The 26,198-nt window shown below is 43.5% G+C and overlaps 1 protein-coding gene across 1 annotated transcript in view; it reads right to left on the reverse strand.

Annotated features, from left to right (window-relative positions):
• Positions 1–5,951: 5,951 nt before the first annotated feature.
• The window catches only part of LOC109913141 (zinc finger matrin-type protein 4-like), a 215,192-nt gene continuing 194,945 nt past the window's right edge, over positions 5,952–26,198 (reverse strand). The window contains exon 5 of the mRNA XM_048608978.1: positions 5,952–6,127. Coding sequence (XP_048464935.1) covers positions 6,123–6,127 — 5 coding nt within the window. The 3' untranslated portion in view covers positions 5,952–6,122. The remainder of the gene's footprint in view (positions 6,128–26,198) is intronic.

Below are 26,198 nucleotides of genomic sequence, written 5' to 3' on the forward strand. Positions count from 1 at the left end.
TGCCTCATAGCACCAGGGACCTGGATTTGCTTCCACCCTTCGATGAATGTCTGTGTGGAGTTTGCACATTCTCCCTGTATCTGTGGGGGTTTCCTCCGGGTGCCCTGGTTTCCTCCCACAGCCCAAAGATGTGCAGGTTAGGTAGACTGGCCATGGGAAATGCAGGGTTACAGGGATAAGGTGGGGGTGGGGGTTAGTCTGAGTGGGATGCTCTTCGGAGGGTCAGTGTGGACCCAATGGCCTGCTTCCACACTGTGGGGATTCTATAAACAGTGGTTTACGAGACCATTTCAGAGGGCAGTTAAGAATCAACCACAATGCTCTTGGTGTGTAGGTCAGATATCCTTTCCTAAAGATATTAGTCAATCAGATGGACTTTTATAACAACTGTTCATGATTCGCTTGGACTAGCTTCCAACTCCAGACATTACAGAACTTAGTTTCACTAAGTGCCATGGTGGGATTTGAACCCAAACCCCCAGAATATTAGCCTGGGCCTCCGGTGATGCTGCCACCAGGCTATCACACACGCATGCGCACACACACACGCACGTACATGCATACAGACACACACGCACAGACATGCACAAACACACACGCACGCCGTGCACTCATGCACACAGACACACACGCATGGACACACACGCACGTGCGCACACGCACACCAACACACACATACAGACATGCACACAGACACACGCATGCACCCAGGCATGCACACACACACATACGCACACACCCCAACAGTAACTGCACTTTAGCTGGCAAAGCGATGGCCTCTGAGGAGGAAACTGAGCGGAGTCTAGCCCATCTCATGGAAGGTAAGGGCCAGCTACGTCTAGTCAACCTGTTCAGAGGCATTATAACACACCTCTGGAGGAAGTGGAACTGGAACTCAGATTTCCTGGCTCAGAGGTAGGGACATTACCGCTATGCCTCAAGAACCCCATAAAGTGAGGGCTATGGGTTGGGATGGGTGGGGCTGGCCGAAGGTAATGTTGTCACGTGAACAAAGACTAATTTAGAAGAGGATTTAAAAAAAAGGAAGGTGGTGAAATGTCTAGTTGGTGAACATGCTGATGTGAAGTCAAGCAGGGAAATTGCTAACTAACCACAAAGCTAATCTCTAAGCAGCTTGTTCACCATGGAAATAAGATCAGAAAGCAGATGCTTGTTGATTAAAGGGCTTGCAGGTGGTATGGAACTGCACTGCAGATGCTATTAGTGAGAAACCGAAAGTGCTGTAATTTAGAGAATAGATGTGGTACATAGCTTGACCTAGCTATTATCAAAATTAGATTTTGCCCTCTTTTCCCTGCCAGGTCTCTTTTAAAACTAGCAATAACATTCTTCACATCAGTATTTTGATCAGTTGGTTAAATGTAGTGTAGGTTAGTCATGTTGTCTGATCTGAGCACCAATCTCACACTTCGCCATCCAATCAGTCAAAGTGGCAACTGCTAATGGACTGACCACTTCCATTCACTCCCATTAGACACAGGCCCAATCCACAGCAATTTCACAAAGTGAACAGCATGAGGGTTGTGAAACAATTCAACAAGACAAACAATTTTGAATGGACCAATCCCCTTCTTAATGACTGGCATTGCATGGATTTCCAATGGACGAAACTCCCTTTCGTTAATTTCTGGTATAATAGTCAAAGTCCACTCTCATTGCATTGAAATCCAAAAGATCTACTCACACCGAGTGGTTATATAAGTAAAAACAGACTCAATATATTCCCAGCAGACCATGGGGCTGCTCTCGCCTTACACAGGGACAACTGTGGTGGTTTAACCTGAGGGTCACCATGCCTTAGATGAGGGGAGTAGGACAGTGCTTCATGGTAACCTCAGCCAATGCAGGAATTGAACCCACACTGTTGGCATCACTCTGCATTGCAAAGCATTGTCCAGTTAACTGAACCTTTTCTGTTTTATATATATATATATATAAAAAATCTATATAGAATCAGAGGATAAACCCCTCTCTTTCATTCCATTGGACGGAAGTGAATGGAATCAGATATGACATAAAATCCTTCCTCCAAGGATACAGGATTTCCAACTAACTTCTTGAGTTGTGTGTTTATTGTAAAGCGTTCTACTTTTCTCTGTGCCCCAATTATCCACTGAAGAATTAGACCAGCACTGCAATGAGATCTTCCAAATTACTCCTTGCAAGTTAACAGAACCCCGTGCCACAGGCCCAATGTTTTGTGGTTAAACAGATTGGGATTCAGCTCCACTTGAAGGGTATTGTAAATGTGGAGGCATAACAGATAACTGTGTGCTGACAAGCTAAAGCTGTCATCAACAGCACTAGAACATGCCTCAATTTTCAACAACTGGTAACATGGAGAGATTACAGCAAAAATGTTAAATGTAAGAAAAAGACACAAGCAATTACTTTTAATTTTCCCAGTGAGGGCGGGAACTGTCTTTAAAATAAGGAAAATCTGAAGTCATAATGACATGAAAAAGGCCATTCGGCCCAATGAGTCCATGCTGGCTCTCTGAAGAGCAATCCGGTCAGTCCCATTCCCCCACTCTAACACTGGAGCTCTGCAGGTTTATTGCCATGAAGAGCCAATCCAAATCCACCCCCATCACCTGTGCTCCAGTACTCCTGTGTGCACCGTTTTCCAGGTTTTTACCACTCGCAACAAAAAAATGCTCTTTGTTAGAGCATCTCTTTCCCAGAATCTTAAATCTGTGTCCCCTTGTCCTTGTATTATCGGCTAATGGGAATGGTCTTCCTTTGCCAAAAATATTCCTTATTATCTTATACCTCTCTCCTTATTCTCCTGTGGAACAGCTTCTTCAAACCTAACCTCTTCACTAAACTCCCAAACTCTGGAACCGTTTTGTTAACCCTACAGCACTTCAAGGACTGTCAAATCTTCCTTAAAGTGTGGCAACCAAGTCTAGACATCATCTGGCAGTTAGACACACTATCCCACATTCCGATCGCTTAGCCTGAACTATTACCACCCTTTCTCCCCCAGCACTCCTCCCTGCCCCCTCCCTATTGCATAAATACTGTCCCCTCCACACTTCATGTTAACTCTGATGAAGAGTCATCTCGATTCGAAATGTTAGCTTGCTCTCTCTCCATGGATGCTGCCTGACCAGCTGTGATTTCTAGCATTGTTTGTTTTCGGTGCAGATTCTGGCATCTGCTAGTTGTTTAATATCTAAGATGTGCTAGAAACAATCGAACAACTTAACCTGAACACTGGTGCAAAAATAAAATTCACAAGTTTAAAACAAAAGGTTAGCCATCAGGACAGATTGTTTCCTTCATTGGATACTGGATGTGACATGTATTGCGTGTTATTTGCTTTCAATAGTTCACCTTTATAGACTCCATGTGCTGTGTGTATATAATATTGAGATTCTGCCTGGTAGGTAGTCTGCTGTAGATCTAAACTGCACACACACAAAAATTGGTTGATTTGCTATAATGTCTGCTTCATAACTTATAGTGTGTTTTACTGCTTTAACTAAACTAACCCACAAGTGAATTGATCCCTGATGATTGATTATTAGACCACGTGATGTTAATAACGTGACAAAATGGGCTCCTAATTTTGATTTCAGATCAACTGACACCTAGGATTAGATTTCGAGAAGAGACAGTGAGCGGAGAACAATTAGATAAGGAAGAATCAGAGCCCAGTCATTTACTAGGGTTGCTAACTCTCTAGGAATGTTCCGGAATCCCTTGGAAGTAAAGGTTTAATCTTCAAGGTGGGGAATACTTGGGACAGAAACCATCAGCAGATTTAAATATGCTCTGGTTCAAGTTTCCTTTTCCTGGAATATCTTTGTCCATAAAGTGTAAAAAATGTCGAAGTTGGAAAGGCTGTTTGACTGACTGTAATGAATGATCCAATCTGGCAAAGACGAGACAATTTTCCTTCCTGATTAGTGCCAGGTGACCAATGGTGGGTGAACGGGGATTAGCAGCATGAGGTCATGTGACAGCACCTCAAAGAATATATCCAGCTTGAGTTGGCAACCCAGTTACGCAATGATGGGGCAATTGGCCCATCATCTCCATTCTAGCCCATATTGTCAATAATGCAGTATTATGTTTTGGGTTGGAGTTTTGTGGGGGATTTGAATCTCCTTGGAACAGTTCCTCTGCTATAACTTTGAAGGCAATTTAATGGAGGTGTGTAAAATTAATAAGGGCCTAAATAGAGCGGATTAAAAAAAGCGTGAGACCAATAACCAGGGAGTATTGATTTAAAATGGCTAGTTTTAGGGTTAGAAGGGAGTTGAAGAGAAATATTTTCACTGAGAGGCTGGTGGCTCTCTGGGACTAAGTGCTTCAAATGGAGATGGCAGTAAAAACCTTCACTGAATTTAAAAGCTACCTGAATATCTATCTGGAGTTTCATAATTACAAGGCTCCAGGAGGGGTAAATGGGAATAATCTGGGCAGCTCATTTATACCAGCACTGTCAGAATGGGCCAAATGCTGGGAATTTTCCATGATCCTATAGGGGCGTGGTTGTGTGATTGGTAACTGCAAAGAGTGGGCTTGGCAGGGCTGATAAATACACAGAACTTGTGGAAGACCAGCTGCACTTAATATCAAATCCTGATGGTCTGATCCTCTTTTTGAGCCCAATCTGCTGCTGACTTGGTGATGATTTATTTTCCATGGACTTCCTTCTACCATCTTATTCAGGAACGAACACCAGGGTCACCAACTCTCCCAAGCCCCTCTCCAGGATTGAGAGATGCAGCAAACCCAGGGAGAAAAATCACACAAGGCAACGCAGAAAAAAGTGGTTTATGTTATAACATTCCTTCCAACATTGTTGTTCACTGGCTATGAAAACTGCAGCAACGAGGCAGTATTGTGTTTAGCTGACAATCCAGAATCATCCATCCAGATTACAAAGAGTCTATCCATTTCCTGACTGGTGGTGGGGAGGCTGGTGCACGAGGATGGATATGTTGGATATCAGTGCAGGGATGGAGGTTGGGGTGAGGTAAAATGAGGCCCAGCGCTCTGTGTTCAAACATGGCAATTTGAACTGAGGGGTATTTGAGAGGCAATAACCCACGACCACTCCCGTTCAGAAGGACAAGGGCAGCAGATACATGGGAACACTGACGGTTTCCTGCCACACCCCTCCCTTCTCCCACTCTTTTGGTTTACTGTAATAAGGCCAGGTTAAGGGCAAGGGAACTCGGATCTGGAGTAGCCCCTTCCTCGTCTATTCTGCTAATCGATGGGATCACGACTGACCAACTCCCCCTTCCTGCCCTCTCCAAATATCTGATTCCATTAACGTCCGAACATTTATGGACCTCTGTCTTGAAGAAACGCAACGAGTCAGCGTTTAACATCTCAGTTGTTGAGATCAACAACCTCTCTACAAGATATAGGACACCACCTGTTCTTACACAGCAAACATAAGCATCAGGTGAGGGCATTTACTCACTACCTCTCAATCTGCTGCTTAAACACACACTCTCTCTTAGTGCCAAGTTGTAATCACTGATGATATCCTCATACCTAAATGTACAAAGCAAGGAAGTTTATACATTTGAATTTGAGTCTCCTCTCCATTAGCAGTAATCGAAAGAAACGTCAACTGCAAAAACAGGGTTCTTTTTTCTAATCAAGCATGTTATAGATAAGGCATTTTATTTTAAAAGCAACACTAGATTGTCAAACTGTCTCTACGTGAAGTCACTTAAACTGTCAAAACAGGTGTATATTTAGCTCTGACAGAAGGAGATTGCTGGCGATGTCCTAAAATATGCAATTAGTCACCATGTCCCAATTCTGTTGCTCTGTGCTGCAAAAGTGGATCCAGTTAACCCTTAATTTGGGCACATGAGGGCTGAGTGTGCCAGGCTCAGATGGGTACATCTGCAATAGTGAGTCCTGGCTTTACATAATCCTGGTAGAATGAGAGCGAGTTCAGGTACCCTGGTCCAGGCAGTCTGGAGTTTTATGTCATGTCTGTGATGTCCAGGTGTGTTCACTCTTGGAGCACCCACTCCTGGTATGTTGAATCCTGAAGTATCTATGCCTGATAATGTTCAGTCCTGGTGTGTTCACTCGTTTTGTATCCAGGTCAGCACAAAGATTCATTCTGAAGAATATAAAGAAAATCTTTCTACTCATCAATCATTGGTGTTTAATAATGTAAAGAATGGAGTATGAATCACAGTTTGGATAAAGCAACTTGTCCCTGATAGTGTTCCCACGTGTACAAGTCTCGCTGACATTTTGAAAAGTTATAAATGTACACTCAGGTGCAAACACCTCAGAAGTTAAACATATAAGTTTGATTTCTAGTCTTGATTTAATTTTTGAAGGCTACAAACTGATGAAAGCACACATTTCTCTCATGGGATCAGTTCCTATAAGTAACAATAAATTGCAACATTCTTTCGAAAAGACGATATCAGAACCGCTGAGAAACAAGAGAGAGACTTTTAGCCAATTGCAGACTGTCCAGTTCCCTCTGCTGTGGACTCTTCCACAACTCAATGCATCAGGCGATTGAATATATACCGTTCCCCCTGCATTAGTACCATGACTGGGGTCTGCGTGTCTTTGATAGATGAGAGCTGGAAACCATTCTGTTATAAACTAATAAACGCTTGTTGGCTATTCACACTATTTACAAGGTAGACTTCATTTGAACCTTTTTCTCTCAGGTACCAACTTTGTGTGATCTGATATCACCGATGATGCACTCTAACAATTAGCATAATAGCTATGAACCCCTTATACCACAACCCCAATGTCAAATCTACAGTGTAAACACCAGATTAGAAATTCTGAACTATCAGCCCTTATGATCCAAGAACCTGCTTTCAGACTGCATCAGAATTACTTGGTATTAAATCCTAACAGCCAAATGCAATCGAGAAAGCCTTGATAATATTTTGTCTGCACTGCACTTGAACTCAGGACCCAGAGGTGAAAGTTCAGTGCATTAGTCCACAGGATTGTGCAATCACTTGGTGATTTTAAAACAAAGCCTTGCATTCTTATAGCAACATTCACATCCTGAGGTGCTTCACAGGTGTTTGTTTTGAAGTGTCATCTTATTATCAATGTTGGAAAAGTGGCAGCCAATTTGCGCACATGCATACCCCCACAGAACATGACATGGCAATGATCACATGTTGATTTGAAAAGTAGAATAGCATGGAAGCTGGAATTCTGAAACAAAGACAGAATACACTACACCTCCTTTCAGTCCACATGCATCATCCAGAGTTTCTGGTCACTTCACATTTTAATTCTCTGTCCTACTTCCAGTCTGACCTCTCTGTCCTCAGCCTCCTACACTGAAACATGAGCATCAACATTGGGTTCAAAAGCTCTGAGCAAAACTGCTTGAATCTATAACAAAGGATCTAGTAACTACACATTTAGAACGCAGTGGTGAAATTAAACAGAGTCGACATGGATTTACAAAAGGGAAATTGTGTTTGACAAATATGTCAGAATGTTTCGAGAATATTCGTTATAGCATTGAGAAAGGAGAATAAGTGGATGCGATGTATCTGGATTGTCAGAAGACATTTTTTGCCACAAAAAAGGCTAGTAAACAAAAATAAAGGCAAAGGATTGGGCAAATGTGTGGATTAAGACTTGGATAACAGACAGAAAGCAGAGAGTGGGAATAAATGGGTCATTCTTCAATTAAGGCTACAATAAGGAAAAATTCTTTACCCAGAGGGCTGGGTAAATTCAGTCATTGAGCAGATTCAAGACAGAAGTCAATGGCTTCCAAAGACTGATGACATCAAGGGAACTGGAGACAGTGTGGGAAAATGGTGTTGAGGCACATGATCAGCCACGATCCAAGCGAACAGCAGAGCAGTCTCAACAGGATCAATACCTTACTCAAGTTCCCGTGTCCAGATCATTAACACCGCCCCTGTGTGTGAGAACAGAAGGGTGCTGAGAATGTTGACGCTGTTGCTGCTTTCACCTCATTTGGACCCGTTACCATCTCCTTCTGCCTTGTACTACCAACCCCTTCAGCATTTAATCACCTCCCTGCCTCCATTCTATCACAGATCCTCCTGTTTAATCTTCATTCCCTCCCCCTACTTCCATGATCTGTAACTTGCCCAAAATCTGTTAAACCTGCAACGTTTTCCACATCTGAACAAAAAAAAGCTTGAAATGTTAACTCTGTTTTCTCCATCGATATTTTATCTAAAACCAATTAATTGCAAAATAACAAATCTCAGTCATGGTGACCATTAAGCTATCGATTGCTGTAAAACCCCATCTTGGTTCACTATTGTCCTTTTGGGAAGGAAATCTGCCGTCCTTACCTGGTCTGGCCAACAGGTGCTTGAGATAGTCAAGCAAGTCACTCACTTCAAGGACAATTAATGATGGGTTACAAATGCTGGCCTGGCCATGATACCTACATCCTGTGAAGGGATTATTAAAGAGAATTCCGCCAGATTCGCTGAATCTTTGTAATATTTTCCGTTGCCATTTTAATTATGTGGGTTACTGGAGAATTATTGAGAAGGGTTTGGGTGGCATGGTGGCTCAGTGGTTAACACTGCTGCTCACAGCGCCAGGGGCTTGGCTTCAATTCCACCCTCGGGCAACTGTCTGCATGGAGTTTACACATCCTCCCTGTGTCTGCGTGGGTTTCCTCCGGTTTCCTCCCACAGTCCAAAGGTGTGGAGGTTAGGGTGGATTGGCTATGCTAAGTTGCCCACAGTGTCCAGGGATGTGTAGGTTAGGTGGGTTTGGGGAATGGGTCTGGGTGGGATGCTTTGAGGGTCAGTATGGAGTTGTTGGGCCGAAGGGCCTGTTTCCACACTGTAGGGATTCTATGGAAGTAGAGGAACTACCATTATGGGACACTGAGGGGAATTTCACAGCTCCCCTTGGACATAGTGGATCTGAGGTCATGTCACAGCGCTGAGAGTTTAACGTCTCATTGGAAAGGAAGAATCTGACACATCCCTCAGCACTGCACTGGATCTTCACTTGGCTTTTGCATTCAGGTCTCTGTAGAAATGTTCCCTTTAAGTTATGCAAAAAAAGAAAAAAAGTCAGAGGGAAGGTAGCTGTGGAGTGATGCTTAAACCCACAATGTCCTGAGGCGAGGGCTACCCACAGAGCTATTAAACCAAGGCTATATGACAACAACCATCTGTATTATGCAGCATCTCTCATGCTCTCAGGCACCCACAGACACTTCAGAAGTGCACTGTAAAGGAAAGTTAGACATGGAGTCACTTAAGAAGATATTAGGCTATTGGCCAAAGGATTGCTCTTAGTGGTAGCTTTCAAGGAAGGAAATTAGGGAGTGAGGTAGGGCAGCTTAGGCAGGGAAAACCAGAGCTCTGGACCCAGGGAAGCTAAAGGCATGACCGACTATAGTGGATCAATTAGAATCAGCAATGTTGAGGAAGCTGGAATTAAAGGATTGAAGATATCTCAGAGGGTTCTAGGGCAGGCAGAGTTAGGGAGTGACGAGGGATTTGTTAAAAAAAAGGATATCAATTTTGAAATTAAAGTTTTGCTTGACCAGGAGCCATTTTAGGTCAGCAAGCACAGGGGTGCTAGGGAAACAAGACTCGGTCACTGCAGGAGTCTAGATTTAGCTCCAAGTTGACGGAGGCTGGGATGTTGGTGATCAGCTAGGAGCGTGTATGAACAGACAAGTCTAGAGGTAACAGAGGTATGGAGGAGGAGGGTCTCAGCAGCAGAGATTGGAGCAAAATCATGTGATTTTACAGAGTTGACAACAGGCAGTCTTCGTGATGATGTGAACAAATGGTTAGAAACTCATCTTGAGGTCAAATGTGACACCGAGCTTGTAAGAAGTCTAAGTTTGTTCACACACAGTTGGCAGGGCAGGGGATAGAGTCAGTAGTTAGGGAATGTTCCCCATATCTGATCAATTAATTCAGCACAGGCAGAGCTATCAGAATAGGACAGTGATGCATTGGACACAGTATTTAAAACACTCAGACACTGGGTAACAAGACAGCATAAGGTACAGAAACATCCTTCATCTAAATAATAATGTTATTAGGCTCAAGAGTCAACAGTGAACAGCTTGATGTTCTTTCAGCAGAGCTGCCTTATAAACATCAGTGTTAAATTACTGATAATTATTGTTTAATAGGTTATCACACATTGTGGAAGAGAGCTTCATGCAGTCAAAAACAATTCCAAAGCTTCTACCATGGATTTTATATATTACCAAAAAAGGACTCCTGTTGTTTTCAAATAATGCTGATTTTTCATAATTACCTTCTAAAAGGCTTTTACAAAACCTAATTAGGCAGAAGATAATATGCCTGCTGTCTTGTTTTGTTGTAATAGAGTCATGTTACATTTTACAGACAGAGAGAGAGAGACATGAGTGGATAATGGGTGGGGAAACATAATTCAGAGACAGGTAAATAGGGATAGAGGGAGAGAGGGGAAAGAACAGAGGACAGGAGGCAATGATGGCTGTCAGTTACTACACACAAAGGTGCTTCTAGCAGAGGTAGAGATCATATGATGAGAGCAAGCTAGCCAGTACCCTAAAGGTCCAATTGCATTTAGAGTCATAGAGCTGTACAGCATGGAAACAAACCCTTTGGTCCAACTCATCCATGCTGACCAGATATCCTAAATTAATCTAGTCCCATTTGCCAACATTTGGCCCATATCCCTCTAAACCCTTCCTATTCGTACACCCATCCAGATGCCTTTTAAATGTTGTAATTGTACCAGCCTCCACCACTTCCTTTGGCAGCTCATTCCATACACGCACCACCCTCTGTGTGAAAAAGTTGCCCCGTAGGTCCCTTTTAAATCTTTCCCTTCTCACCTTAAACCTATGCCCTCTAATTTTGGACTCCCTTGCCCTGGGGAAAGGACCTTGTCTATTCACCCTATCCATGCCCCTCATGGATTTTATAAACCTCTATAAAGTCACCCCTCAGCCTCGGAAACTCCAGAAAAACAGCCCCAGCCGATTCACCCTCTCCCTATAGCTCAAATCCTCCAAACCAGGCAAAATCTTTGTAAATCTTCAGCCGGTGAAATAAATATTAAAAAAAAATGGTATCTCTTATGCCTAATACAGTCCTATTTCCCATTACATCATTTTTAAGATGTTCAAACTCGTAGAATGAAGCTGGACACATCAATGCAGTCATGGTTCTAATCCATAGCGTCTCTGTTCCCTTAATCCCTGATTTGAACACCTTATATAGATAGCAGTAATATGGGGTTCTAAGCATATCTTCAAAAGGTCTTCAGTCTGGCTTCCCTAGAGAGATCTAGGCTACAATTCAGAGTGTAGCACTCTTTCCCAAGCATTGAAAGCGGGGTTGTTATTTTAATTTGTTCAGAATTTTTAGTTAATTCTGTAATGATTTTGTAGCTACGCCATGGAAGTGGAAGCATGTGTCTGTATCTTCTTTCCTTTCTGAAACAGTAGGCAATGCGGATATTAACAGCACTTAAAGCAGAGGCAGAAGTTACATGATTACAGGAAGCCAGTCGGTAAACTATGGGTAGAACTGCATTTCTCCAAACAGCCAGCAGGGAGTGGAATTAGAGGAGGGTGGTGGTGATGGGGAGGTGATGGCCTGGTGGTATAATTGCTGGACTGTTAATCCAGAGACCCAGATAATGATCTGGGGGCCTGGGTTCAAATCCCACCATGGCAGATGGTGGAATTTGGACTCAATAAATATCTGGAATTAACAGTCTAAAGATGACCAAGAATTCAGTGTCAATTGCTGGAAAATCTCATCTGGTTCACTAATGCCCTTTAGGAAAGGAAACTGTCATCCTTACCTGGTGTGTTAAAGTGGCAGGCAACTGGAAGCTCAAGGCCTTTTTTGTGGGCAGAACATAGGTGTTCTGCAAAGCATTCAGTCAGGGTTTTGTTTCCCCAGTGTTGAGGAGACCACATTGTGAGCAGCAAAGACAGTAGACCAGATTGTGTGATGTGCAGGTGAATTGCTGCTTCATCTGGAAGGTATGTCTGGAACCTTAGATGGTGAGGAGGGAGGAAGTTAATAGACACCTTCTGCGATTGCATTAGCTACAGCAGCTATTCGTTCTCCCAAGATGACTTTTAACCATTCTTTTGTCTGCCCAATTGCTACTCTTTCTCTCTCATGGCTTCATCTCTACCTATCGTTTACTTCTTCACCACCTCCCCCACTCTACCTTCAGCATATCTACCTCTGAAACAGGGTTACTGGACCTGAAACATTAACGCTGCTTTCTCTCGGCAGATCTGCTCAGCTTTTCCAGCAATTTCTGTTTTTGTTCACATCCTGGGGATATAAATTCGATAACCTACTGCGGCAGATGGCAAAATTTGAATTCAATAAAAGATCTGAATGTAGACTTGCTGAGTTTTCCAGCAATTTCTGTTTTTGTTTCTGATTTACAGCATCCACAGCTCTTTTGTTTATTTTTGGTCACAAAGAATATCAAGGGTTACTGATACAGATAGAGTGCAAATGGAGTGAGGGCATACCAATTTTTTTTATTCCTTCATGGAATGTGGGTATTGCTGGCTAGATCAGCATTTATTGCCTGTTCTTAGTTGCCCAGGAGAAGGTAGTAATGAGCTAGCTTCTTGAACCATACAGTCCATATGGTGCATATAGACTCACATTGCTATTAGGGAGTTTCTGCATTTTAACCTAGTTGCAGTGAAGATATAGTTGCAGATATAGTTCCAAGTCAAGATGGTCTTTGATTTGGTGACAGATATGGTGGTGTTTTCATGTATCTGCTGCCTTTGTCTCTCCAGAGACAGAAGCTACATGTTTGAAGCTACAAGTAGCCTTGGTACGTTACTGCAGTGCAACTGGTAGATGATACGCATCGCTAGTTTTGTAAGTCAGTAGTAAAGTGTGTGAATGTTGAAGGAGGAGCCACTCAAAGGGGCTTTTTTTCTCTTTATTCATCTGTGGGATGTAGGTGCCGTTGGCTGGGCCAGCATTTATTACCCATCCCTAGTTGAGAAGGTGGGGGTGAGCTGCCTCCTTGAACCGCTGCAGTCCACCTGCTGTGGGTTGACCCACAATACCATTAGGGAGGGTATTCCAGGATTTTGACCCAGCGACAGTGAAGGAACAGTGATATATTTCCAAGTCAGGATGGTGAGTGGCTTGGAGGGGAACATACAGGGGGTGGTGCTCCCATGTATCTGCTGCCCTTGTCCTTCTAGATGGAAGTGGTTGTGGGTTTGGAAGGTGCTGTCTGAGGATCTTTGGTGAATTTCTGCAGTGCGTCTTGTAGATGGTACACACTGCTGCTACTGAGCGTCAGTGGTGGAGGGAGTGGATGCTTGTGGATGTAGTGCCAATCAAGTGGGCTGCTTTGTCCTGGATGGTGTCGAGCTTCTTGAGTGTTGTTTGGGCTGCGTTCATCCAGGCAAGTGGGAAGTGTTCCATCACACTCCTGACTTGCGCTTTGTAGATAGTGGACAGGCTTTGGAGAGTCAGGAGGTGAGTTACATATTGTCTTGGATGTTGTTGAGCTTCTTGAGTGATCTTACAGAATAATGGGGCAGGCTCAGTGGATAAAGATGGTCTCCTTATGTTACTATGTTCCTGAATGACGTCTAATGTAATTTTGTCAAGCAGTGTTAGATAATTATTCATAAAGATATTACAATAAACCTTTCTCGTAATTATGAAGTCAATTACATTGCTAGTCCAAATCACTGAGTAGTGTCCTTAGTTGCTGAGTGCATTCTTATTTAAGTATGGCTGCAGAGCTATAAACAACTCAAGAAGATGAGTGAGGAAACAAGGTAGGTCAACACTGCAATCCACTTTTGTCCACAGATGGCCATCACAGAGTGCCAAGGAGTTGCTCAGATTTACAGAATGAACTGAGCCAAAATACCTTGAAGGCAAACTATAGCAGACACAATGCAAGTGTAAAACATTGCTCACAGAAAGCTCAATGCAATTATAGCGTGCTTAGGGCACAGAAGCATGTCAGTTGGCCCACCATGTTTCTGCTGGCTCTCTGCAAGACCGATTCACACAATCCCACTCTCCCGCCTTTCCCTTGTAGCCCTGAATTGCTTTTCCTCTCCGGATAATCATCAATTCTCTTTTGAAAGTCACATTTTAATCTGCCTCAGCCATGCATTCAGACAGTGCTTTCCAGATTCTAACTACTAGCTGCATGGAAAATATTGTCCTCATGTCTCCATTGCTCCTTTGCCAATCACCTTAAGTTGGTGCTTTATGCTGCTTGATCCTTCCACTAATGGGAACTATTTCTCTCTATCTTTATCTATGCCCCTAATAATTTTGAACACCTTGATTAAATCTGCTCTCAACCTTCCCTTCTCAGAGGAGAACGGTCCCTGCTTCTCCAATCTATCCACATCAGTGAAGCTCCTCATGTCTAGAACCATTCTCGTGAATCTTTTCTGCACTGTCTCTCTTAGGCTGTACATGCATCATACAACAAATACTAGCCTTTGCTCAACGTGTAGTACTCTTGCTACTGAGTTAGAAGGGTGTGGGTGTAAAATGCAGTCTACAAACTTGAGTACAAACCAAAGGCTGATCCTTCCAGTGCAATATTGAGGTAACATTGAGGGAACACAGTATCACAGTAATCAAAATAATTATTTTCTCTGAGGGCTCTTTGTGAGACTTTCTCAGGGGCATGCTTATTGGTTTTCAGAGGCTCCTCTTTATTCATGTTAACTCCATTATTAAATGATGCAATCTGTATTTTTTTTGTATTTTCTTATTTAGAAAGACAGGATAATACAAATACAAGGAGGTTGCGTGCATGCATTAAACTATTTAAACTGGAACCTATTAATACGATGATATTGTTTGGTTAAGATACATAAATCTCCCATTCTCTGCCTCCAAACAGGATCATACATATATTCCTCGAACCATACGCACCACCCAGTCTGCAGTCTAGGACAGGCAGTTTTAATATTTAGTTGATATTTAAAGAAACACCACCAAGGATCAAAAGGTCCCATGGTTTAGGATCTGTAATATTCTTCTGAAACCTATTTGATACTATTGAGGAAAAACTGAAAAAAAAAAACAAAACTGTGAATGCTGTGAATCAGAAACAAAAACAGAAATTGCTGGAAAAACTTGGCAGGTCTGGCAGCATCCGTGGAGAGAAATCAGAATTATTTTGCAGCAATTTCTGAAACTATTGAGGGTTTGTTGAGCTAGTTGCATCCTTGTGCAATACTGCTTTATTGTGACTTGACAATGTGAGCATCAATGGACTCACCTAGTGCTGCAAAGCCTTCGTTTGGAGGAAATTTCTTTTTTCCCTGAAGTGAAATCTGAGCTCAGCATTTTTTAAATCACAAGAGGCATGCAAGTGAGAGATAGTAGGAACTGCAGATGCTGGAGAATCCGAGACAACAAGGTGCAAGGCTGGATGAACACAGCAGGCCAAGCAGCATCATAGGAGCAGAGAGGCTGACGTTTCGGGCCTAGACCCTTCATCAGAAAAGCCTTGCAAGTCAGAAAAGGCATGCAAGTCTTGGTTCTTTGTCTGTAGCTGAATATCAAAGGCATGCCCCAGGTCTCTCTTACTCTTTGAAAACTTTACAAATGGTTTATTCAGTAAAAAAAAACACTGAAGGCACTTTGCTTTAAGGCAGTCAAGAAACCATGTGAGATGTGATAGAAGACAGAGGTTCTATCTAGAGATGTCTTAACCCAATGACAGGGAGTGATTCCTGGGGGATTTTGTCAACCACAAGGATAGGACAGAAGTACATGTGAATTCCCCATTACACAGTCTCTGGTTGCATTCTTTAGCAAGTGTTCACTGATCGATGGGCTTCAACGAGCAGTTCATTACACAATACACCTATAGCATTACAAACATATGAACCAGGAACAAGAGCTGGCTATTCAGCCCTCCAAGCCTGCTCCACCATTCAGTAAGATCATGGCTGATCTGATTTTAAGCTCAACTCTGCATTCCTACATATCCCCAATAATCTTTCATCCCCTTGGTAAGCAACAATTTATCTACCTTTGCCTTAAAAATATTGAAAGATTCTGCACCCTTTTGCCGTTTGAGGGAAATAATTCCAAAGACTCACAACCCTCTGAGGGGCAAAAATGTTTCGTCGTCTCCGAGCAACCCATATTTTTAAACTATGACGCCCTAGTTCTAGATTCTCCCACAAGAGGAAACATCCTTTCAACACCCACACGATCAAGTCACCTCAGGATCTTATACGTTTCAATTAAGTCACCTCTGTCTCTTCTAAACTTTGAGACTTTGTGCGTCAAGGTGTACTATTGTTCATCCATAGAGGACATCTAAAAATCCTGCATTGTTCAATTCTCCACAAAGTACATGATTAATCACTACAGCTATATAGAAATGGATTTGATTGCGATTTGACCAGATAAGTCAGAAAGTTATACATATTAATATATCTGCACTGTTCCCTGTGAAAACTGTCATGTTAGTCCAAACTAAACTTGTCTCTGCAGTTTGCCGAGAGTGGTTGTTGAATCGTTATATGTCGACGTATGTAGGTGAATCCCAGGATTGCATTGCTAAGCCTGTCTGAGCTCAGTTACCATCTTGATAATAACAATTAGCTACTGGGATTGGGAGGCATATTTGGGCCAGGGCTCCCATTCAAGACAGTGACCCACACTGGAAAGTGATTGACCTGCTGTACGATGCCCACCACAGTCACACAGCTGCATGTATTCCCTACCGAAACTCATACCCAGGTGTGTCAGCTGGGCCTCAGTGGGGGCTCTTGGTCTCTCTTTGGGTCAGAAGGTCATGCTTTAAGCATCAACCCAGGGACCTGAGGGTAAAATCTAGGCTGACGCTCCCACTGCCATTGCATTGCTGAGGGAGTGCTGCACTGCCAAAGGCTGGGTGAAATTAATGAGGCACAATTCACTGAAGAGGTCAGGGAGCTCAGGAAGTGACTTTGAGAGCAGCGGGGTTGGGCAGGAGGGTTAGGTGCTGAGAATTTATGAGCGAGGGTGTTGCTGTGCACACCTCACGCTCTCCAATCAATTCTGATGCTTCAGGAAACGAAACTGAATCGATAGCCAGAAGTGAAAGCAGGTCAGAAGGCATAGAATCTGTGTGGGTAGAGCTGAAGAACCACAAAGGGTAAAAGACCCAAATGGGACTCACAGACAGACTTCCTAGCAAATGTGGTGCAGAAAATACATCAGAAGATAGAAAAGGCATGTAAGAAAACCACTATTACAATGAAAGTTTTGGATACAAAACTGGCTGTCAAATAGAAGACAGAGGGTGGTAGTAGATGGAAAGTATTCAGCCTGGAGCTCGGTGGCCAGTGGTGTTCCGCAGGGATCTGTTCTGGGGCCTCTGCTCTTCGTGATCTTTATAAATGACTTGGATGAGGAAGTGGAAGGGTGGGTTAGCAAGTTTGCAGATGACACGAAGGTTGATGGAGTTGTGGACAGCGTGGAGGGCTGTTGTAGGTTGCAACAGGACATTGACAGGATGCAGAGCTGGGCAAAGAAGTGGCAAATAGAATTCAACCCAGAAAAGTGTGAAGTGGTTCATTTTGGAAGGTCGAATTTGAATGCAGAATACAGGGTTAATGGAAGGATTCTCAGCAGTGTGGAGGAACAGAGGGATCTTGGGGTCCACGTCCACAGATCCCTCAAAGTTGCGACCCAAGTTGAGAGGGTTGTAAAGTAGGCGTATGGTGTGTTGGCTTTCATGAACAAGGGAATTGAGTTTAAGAGCCATGAGGTTATGCTGCAGCTCTATAAAACTCTGGTTAGACCACACTTGGAATATTGTTTTCAGTTCTGGTCACCTTATTATAGGACGGATGTGGAAGCTTTAGAGAGGGTGCAGAGGAGATTTAGCAGGATGCTGCCTGGACTGGAGGGCAGGTCTTATGAGGAAAGGTTGAGGGAGCTAGGGCTTTTTTCATTGCAGCGAAGAAGGATGAGAGGTGACTTGATAGAGGTGTACAAGACGATGAGAGGCATAGATAGAGTGGATAGTCAGAGACATTTTCCCAGGGCGTAAATGACTATTTCGAGGGGGCATAACTTTAAGGTGATTGGAGGAAGGTATAGGGGAGATGTCAGAGGTAGGTTCTTCACACAGAGAGTGGTGGGCGTGTGGAATGCGCTGCCAGCAGTGGTAGTGGAGTCAGATAATTTACAGACTTTTAAGCAACTCTTGGATAGGCACATGGAGGATAATAAAAGGTAGGGTATGCAGGGTAGATTGATCTTAGTAGGATAATAGGTCGGCACAACATCATGGGCTGAAGGGCCTGTACTGTGCTGTACTGTTCTATGTTCTATGTCCTAATCATGGGGGACTTCAATATGCAGGTGGACTGGGAAAATCAGGTTGGTAGTGGATCTCAAGAAAAGGAAGTTGTGAAATGTGGCTGAGATTTTTTTTTTGAAAGGTTTGTATTACAGCCCACTAGGGAACAGACAATTCTGCATTTGGTCACATGTAATGAGGCAGATTTGATTTGAGAGCTGAAGGTGAAGGAAACCCTAGGGAGCAGTGACCATATTATGACAGAATTGACCCTGCAGTTTGAGAGGGAGATGTAATCAGATGGAGCTGGCCAGAGTAGATTGGAAAGAGAGCCTGGCTAGGGAAAATGGTGCAGCAGCAAGTTTCTTGGAGTGGTGGGGGGAGGAATTCAGGAGGCACAGCAGAAATTCAGCCCAAGGAAGAAGAAACATACTAAGAGTAGGACGAGGCAACTGTGGTGACAAGGGAGGTCAGAGACAGCATAGAAACAAAAGATTAGTGGGAAACTAAAGGATTGGAAAGCTTTTAAAAATCATCAGAGGGTAACTAAAAAAGCAATAAATAGGAGATGAAATATGAGGATAAGGTAGTTAGTAATATAGAGAATACTGCATGAGTCTTTTTTAAAGGTAAGAGAGTGGCAAGAGTGGAAATTGGACCACTGGAAAATGAGGCTGGGGAAGTAGAAACAGGGAACAAAGAAATGGAGGAGGAACTGAATCGGTAGTTTGCACAGTCTTCACGGCGAAAGACACCAGTAACATATCAGAACTTCAAAAAATTCAGGGGGGCAGAGGTGAGTGTACTGGCCATCGGTCAGGAGGAGGTGCTGGTGTTGTGAAACATATAAGCCATGATCGAATGGTGGAGCAGACTCAATGGGCCGAATGGCCTAATTCTGCTGCTATATCTTATGGGCTAATGGCTGCCGACTCAGTGGTGGGCCTCGTCAACAGCTGTAGGCCAACCCCAGCAGCCGTGCCTGGACCAAGCATGGATACAAACGCTCCTGAGGTAGAAGAAATCTGGGACATAACACATCCTAAGCTGGGTCAAATTCTGGGTTAGTCCCAAAAAATGCAGAATGGTCCACCAACCAGGTCAGCGATGCCATCTTTCAGACGAGTGATAACCTGAGGCCTCTCCAACCTCTCAACTGGACATAAAAGATCCTGGGTCGCTACTCAAAGTAGAACAGGGTAGTTATCCCTGACAACCTGAGTCACATTTAACCCTTAACCAACCTCAGCAAAACAGGTCTTCAGTTCTTTATCTCATTGCTAATGGTGGGGTTTGCTGTGTGCAGAAATCAATCTCTTTTTGCCTACTAAAACACTAGCTGTAGTTTGAAATTCCTGCCTGATTGTAAAGTACTTTAAGACATCTCATTACTGTGAAGCACTCGATAGAAATGTAAGATTTTTCAATTAATTGAATTAAAATCATGCATTTAAGCTGCCAAGGGAGCATCAAAGTTTCTTTTCCTGTTTTTCTATCTTCAGACAGCAGCTTAGATGATAAATAGATGATTGAGCTATTGATGGCTCATAGGGGAAAGGAGCAAAGAAACCATTTTTAAACCTTGGTATTCAGATTGTTTTCTTCTGATAGGAGATAAAAGGAAGATTGCCTACTTTGTGAGTTTTGATGTGTTTTCAAAAGATTGCGAACACACAGTCTTGAGCGTTACTATTATTCACATCGGAAATAAATAGCTGCATTAGGCTATTCAACCTGTCGAACATGCTTTCCCACCCAATTAGATCATGGCTGATCTTCTATCTCCATGCCATTTTCCTGCACTGTGCCATATCCTTTGATATCTTTCATATCCAGAAATGTATCGATTTCCATTCTGAATATGTATGACTGAGCCTCCACAGTCCTCTGTGGTTGAGAACACCAATGACTCACCAATGGTGCACTTAATGGTAAGGTCTTAGGGAAGGTTGATGAACAAAGAGTGCAGGTTCACAGTTCCTTGAAAGTGGACTCGCAGGCAGATATGGTAGTGAAGAAGGCATTTGGTATGCTTGTACTCAATGATCAGTGCATTGAGTATAGGGTTTTGAGCATAGGGGTTGCGGCTGTACAGGACATTGGTTAGGCCACTTTTGGAATACTGCATGCAATTCTTGTTTCCCTGCTATAGAAAGGATGTTGTGAAACTAGAAAGGGTTCAGAAAAGATTTACAAGGATGTTGCCAGGGTTGGAGCATTTGAGCTATAGGGGGAGGCTGAATAGGCTGGGGCTATTTTCCCTGGAGCATCGGAGGCTGAGGGGTGACCCTATAGAAGTTTATGAAATCATGAGGGGCCTGGATAGGGTAAATAGACAAGATCTTTTCCCTGAGGTGGGGGAGTCCAAAACTAGAGTGCATGGGTTTAATGTAAGAGGGGAAAGATTTAAAAGGGACCTAAGGGGAAACTTTTTCACGCAGAGGGTGGTGTGTGTACAGAATGAGTTGCCAGAGGAAGTGGTGGAGGCTGGTACAATTACAACATTTAAAAGGCATCGGGATGGGTATATGAATAGGAAGGGTTTAGGGGTATCTGGGCCAAATGCTGGCAAATGGGACTAGATTAATGTTGGATATCTGGTCGGCATGGATGAGTTGGACCAAAGGGTCTGTTTCCATGCTGTACAGCTCTATGACTCTATGATGCAATGATGCTATGACTGAAGAGATTCTTCCTCATCTCCGTCCCTTTCCTCTGAAACTGCGTCCTCTTGTTATAAAAGGCAAACTTGACATAGTCTTACCAGATCATTAGGCTGCTCTTTCATTGGAGATGGTTTAGCCTGAGGGTCACCATACCTCAGGTGAGGGGCAGGTTAAGAAGGAGAGTATTTCATGATAACAGAAGCCAACATGGGAATTGAATCCATTCTGTTGGCATCATTCTGCATTGCAAACCAACTGTGCAGGTAACTAAGCTAACCAACACCTGCCTCTGGTCAGGGACACCTCCTAGCCAAGGGAATATCTTTCCACATCTATCTTCTTCAGCTTTTTGTTTCAGGAAGTAAGGGTTCTGAAGTTGATGCAGAAGAGTACCTGTTATCTGAGTCTACTGTATGACGTTTGTCATCTTAACGTAACATGTACCTCACTACTGTCATGCGATAAACTACATCTTGTTTAAGACAAGAGCTTTTGTTAGATTACCAATGTCTTACCTCAACCACTGTTGACAAATTCAATTTCTTTACCAGGAAGTAGGATGGTGGTAATGAATCTGCCTGATAACTCACACACACGGTGAGCAGTGGCGAGGATTCATTGTACAACATAGCCCTTTAACAATTTTGTAAATTTCTATGTGATCACCTCTACACACCAGAGAACACAGACCCAGCCTTCTCAATCTCTCCTCAAAGGACAGTCCTGCTAATCCATGAATCAGTATAGTGAGCCTCTGCTGCACTCATAGAGTCATAGAGACACATAAAAAAGGGCCCTTTGACCCATGGTGTCTGTAGTGGTCAAAAAAAATCCACTTAACTATTCTAATCCCGTGTTAGGGTGGATTGACCATGCTAAATTGCCATAGTGTCCAGGGATGTGCTGGCTAGGGGGGTTAGCCATGGGAAATGCAGGGTTACAGGGACAGGGTAGGTGGGTGATTCTGGCTGAGATGCTCTTCAGAGGGTCAGTGTGGACTCAGTGGGCCGAATGACCTGCTTCCACGCTGTAGGGATGCTATGGCTCTATGATCTCCTCAAAGCCTTTTGACTTGCCATGGAAAGTATACCTTTTGTTAGATGAGGAGACCAAAGCAGAGTATAATTCGGAAAAGGTCCACAGTCTTCCAGCAGGAGCAGCAGCCCCTTTGATGTTGGACAATTGTAACTAGAGGTTGACATCCATTGATTGGCCTGGTTTTTTAATCAAGACACTGTTTAATTTTCTAAATGTGAAAACTGAACATCAAACCTTTGGTGTCTCAAAACAGCAGGAGTTTTTCTCACATCTGCATCTTGCAATTTGCAACCATTATTAATGGAGGTTTGTAATGAGTTCTCACCAGCAGCCAAGTAGGTGTAAGAATTCAGACAATGGTCTCATATCCGTTCTGCCTTTGGACATGGTAACAGCTATTAACCCATCACCATACGTGTGCCAGACTGTCATAAAACCCCAATGTGTTTGTTGTTGCATTACCCACATCTTCCATAGACTCTTACGGCACAGGAGAAGGCAATTGGCCCTTTTAATGGTCGCCCTTTGAAATAACTAGCCGATTGGTCCCATTCGTCCTTCTGTTTCTAGTTTGTTTTCTCCATCCAAATACTTTTTCAATTCCCTTTCCCTAAGTTACAGCTCGAACTTCGGAAGGAATAGGGCTACATCATATATTCCCATTCTGCGTACCATGGGCTTGGATTTAGTTGAATCTCTGAGCTGTTTTGATTGCTCTGGGGCCTGGTGGGGCCAAGTGGCTCTGAAATTGGATTAGACTGCATCAGGGATTTTCCAAACTTGGCACAAGTGTCATCTTTTCAATTGATTTACCATGCATTATGAAACGTGAATGTACCATGTTACAGGCTTCAGCAGGTGGTCCTTTCCCACCAGGCCTGTGATTTCCTGAGCATGTGCAGATGATGGCGATGTCACACGCTGTGTATGCTCCATTTTGCCCTTTCCTTTAAACAGGGCCAAAGGGAACAGTGCCCCCATGTGTTGGAGTGGCAGGACAAATCAAAGACCCAGCATGGCAGTATGGAAGGGAGTCCTATGCCAATGCAAGAGCAAAGGCCGACAGGAGTGAGACCAGCAAGCAAGACACCGCTGGTAGAAGAGCAGGGGAAGGTACCTTATATCGTCAAGAGCAGGATCTGGGAAGTTAGTGTTCATGAGAAGTTCAGGGGACTGTTTAGTGAAGTTGAAGCTTGGAAGAAGTCATTGGGATCTGGGTGGGGTGGGAACAGTATGTCGCTGGCTTCAAGTTGCTGGTTGGTGAAATAATGTTAAACATTTTAACAAATTGGCATTCTGCTCAGAGTGGCTCTTGAACCAGGAGCGTGGCCAGGAGCTCTTACTGGAATGCAGCCTTGGGACTCCAGGCAACACAGTGTCAGGAGAAGAGATTAATCCACTGGGATGTGAGTGGGTGTTGTGGTTATCGATGGCGAAGTAGCTATTGAGGGAAATTCAAAACCTGGACTTTCAGATGCAAGGAGTCAATTGGAATAGCAAAGTGTTAACCAGCCTTTATAACTTGTAGTAATTATTGACATCTGGGTGGGTTGCTGTCAAAACTCTGGGATCTATCTTGGTGCCATCTGTATTCAATTTGCAGTGTGGTGTGTCAGCCAGAGTTTGTTAATTGATATTTGCCTTGTGTGAATTGTTAGTGTATAAGCTAAACATTGTGGATTGTTTGTTCTTCTGACTTTGTATATGTTTTAAAACTGCAGAATCTTTTATCTTTATTCTCTTGGTACATACCTGGTATTTCAAACTTTGTCTACTTTAAACAAGAAAGTTATTTGTTTCTGCCCTGTATTGGACTGTAACATATATGAAGGGCATGTTGTATGATTGATACTGAGGGCATGTATTTTCATTTGGATCTGGGCGGTTTGTAGGTGTGTGAGGCCAGGGCACCAAGTGATGGATGTCACTAGTAAAGATCAACAACAGATCACAGAAGTATCACAAGTGATGAGGGCCTGCTGCTTATCCTAAATTATCTTAAATCTGTGTCCTTTACTTGCCAATACTCTCACTAATGGAAACAGTTTCTCCATGTCACCTCTATCAAAAGCCCTTACAATTCTGAAACTTCTTATTAAATGTCACCTTAACTCGCTTACAGTTGCTGTTCACACGAATAACCAGTGGCTGTGATGTGACCTCCATTATACATACTAATTAATGTCATAGCCAGCATTTGACAGTAACAGATAAGATTTCAGTAAGGCAGCTATTTTAGTTACACCTACGAAAGTCACCGTATGCAACGGGAGGATGAATCCATTATAATAATATCCCAGTTCTCAAGGACTGACATCAAATTACTGTCTCTTATTTCTGCAGCTTCAGTAAAGGACAATTGCCAGGAATTAGAGAATGGGACACAATAGACTGTCTTTCCACAGCCCATCGATGCTACCTCCCCAGCCGTTTAACCTATTCCATTGTCTCTCCACCATCTTGGACTTTTACCCCTGAGGCAACGTTGTGTATAAATGCTCCTTCACTTTCAAAGGCAGCAAACAAAACTCCACATTGTTCTCCAATCCTTAGATCACCAGCATCCCTGTCATTCTCCTCCCTGTTTTTGAGCAGTGCATGAACATACTGTCGTATTGGCAGTTCAATAGGCATTCCTTTACTTTTCTGTCAAACTCTAATCAATAGCCTCAACCTGACTGTTACCCGTTCCCTTGATCTGACCTACCCTATTAACCATTTCTGCGCTGGAATGGAAGGGGCCATTTTATGGACCCTTGGAAGAGTATGAAAAGCTGTCTGCAACGTGACTTACAGGCAACATGCAAAATGTTGACCTCCCGATGGTGTGTTCACACTTGCAATATGATTCCATCTTATGAATCTTATTTATAACGGCATGGGTAAAGGCCAAAAGGAACAGGGTTGCAGTCATGATGTGAGGAACCTTTTACTTTTAACTGGTTCCTGGAATGTCGGAAATTTTTGCCCACCCTGAATTGTTTAGAGGGCAGTTAACAGTCAACCACATTGCTGTGTGACACATGTAGGCCAGACCAGGTGAGGATGGCAGATTTCCTTCCCTAAAGGGCATTAGTGAACTGATGGGTTTTTACAATAATTGTTTCATGGTCACCATTAGACTCTTAATTTCAGATTTTTCAGAATTCAAGCTTCACCATCTGCCATGGTGGGATTCAAACCCAGGTCCCCACAACACTACTCGAGTCTCTACTTGAGTCTCTAGATTAATAGTCCAGTGACATTACCACTAGGCATTTCCTCCCCTATTTCACTAATGACCATTCCAGCTCTGGAGTGGAAGGGATATTTTATGGAGCCTACAAGTGTAAGAAAAGCTCTGTTCAGGGTGATTTACAGGCAGGATGTAACATGTTGATGTCCCATAGTGGGTCCCAAGCCCAAGTCCCCAGAACATTAGCTTGGGGCTCTGGATCACTACGCCAGTGATATCAGTACTAGACCTCCACCTCCCTGTTGACAAATCCTGGGTTAACAGTAAAAAGGGTCATATGGAACCACAAGCAATGGATCAGTTCAGTGAGGAATAAAAGGTGATAAGAACAGTCACTAAACAGCTAAATTAACAAGGGAATCATTGAAACTCGTGAAACAACTGATGAATCCACTGTTCCCGATACGGCCTCCTCTACATCGGGAAAACCAAGCGGAGGTATGGAGACCACTTTGTGGAACACCTACGCTCGGTTCGCAACAAACAACTGCACCTCCCAGTCGCAAACCACTTCAACTCCCCCTCCCACTCCTTGGACGACATGTCCATCTTGGACCTCCTCCAGTGCCACAACAATGCCATCCGAAGGCTGGATGAACAGCACCTGAACCCCGCAGCCCAATGGTCTCAATGTGGACGTCACAAGCTTCAAAATCTCCCCACCCCGACCTCATCCCAGGACCAGCCCATCTCATCCCTGCCTCCTTAACCTGTCCGTCTTTTCTCCCACCTATCCACTCCTCCCAGCCACTGACCAACCCCCATCCCCACCTTCTACCTACTAGCTTCATCGCCGCCTCCTTGACCTGTCTGTCTTCCCTCCCATCTACCTTCCCCTCCCTCCCAACTGATGAACCCCCATCCCAACTCCCTACCTACACTCACCTTTACTGACTTCCCCTTCCCCTTCCCCATTTCTGAAGAAGGGTCTAGGCCCGAAA

Source organism: Rhincodon typus, chromosome 20 (assembly GCF_021869965.1).
Source record: "Rhincodon typus isolate 14 chromosome 20, sRhiTyp1.1, whole genome shotgun sequence".
In the NCBI taxonomy this organism is placed as follows: Eukaryota; Metazoa; Chordata; class Chondrichthyes; order Orectolobiformes; family Rhincodontidae; genus Rhincodon; species Rhincodon typus.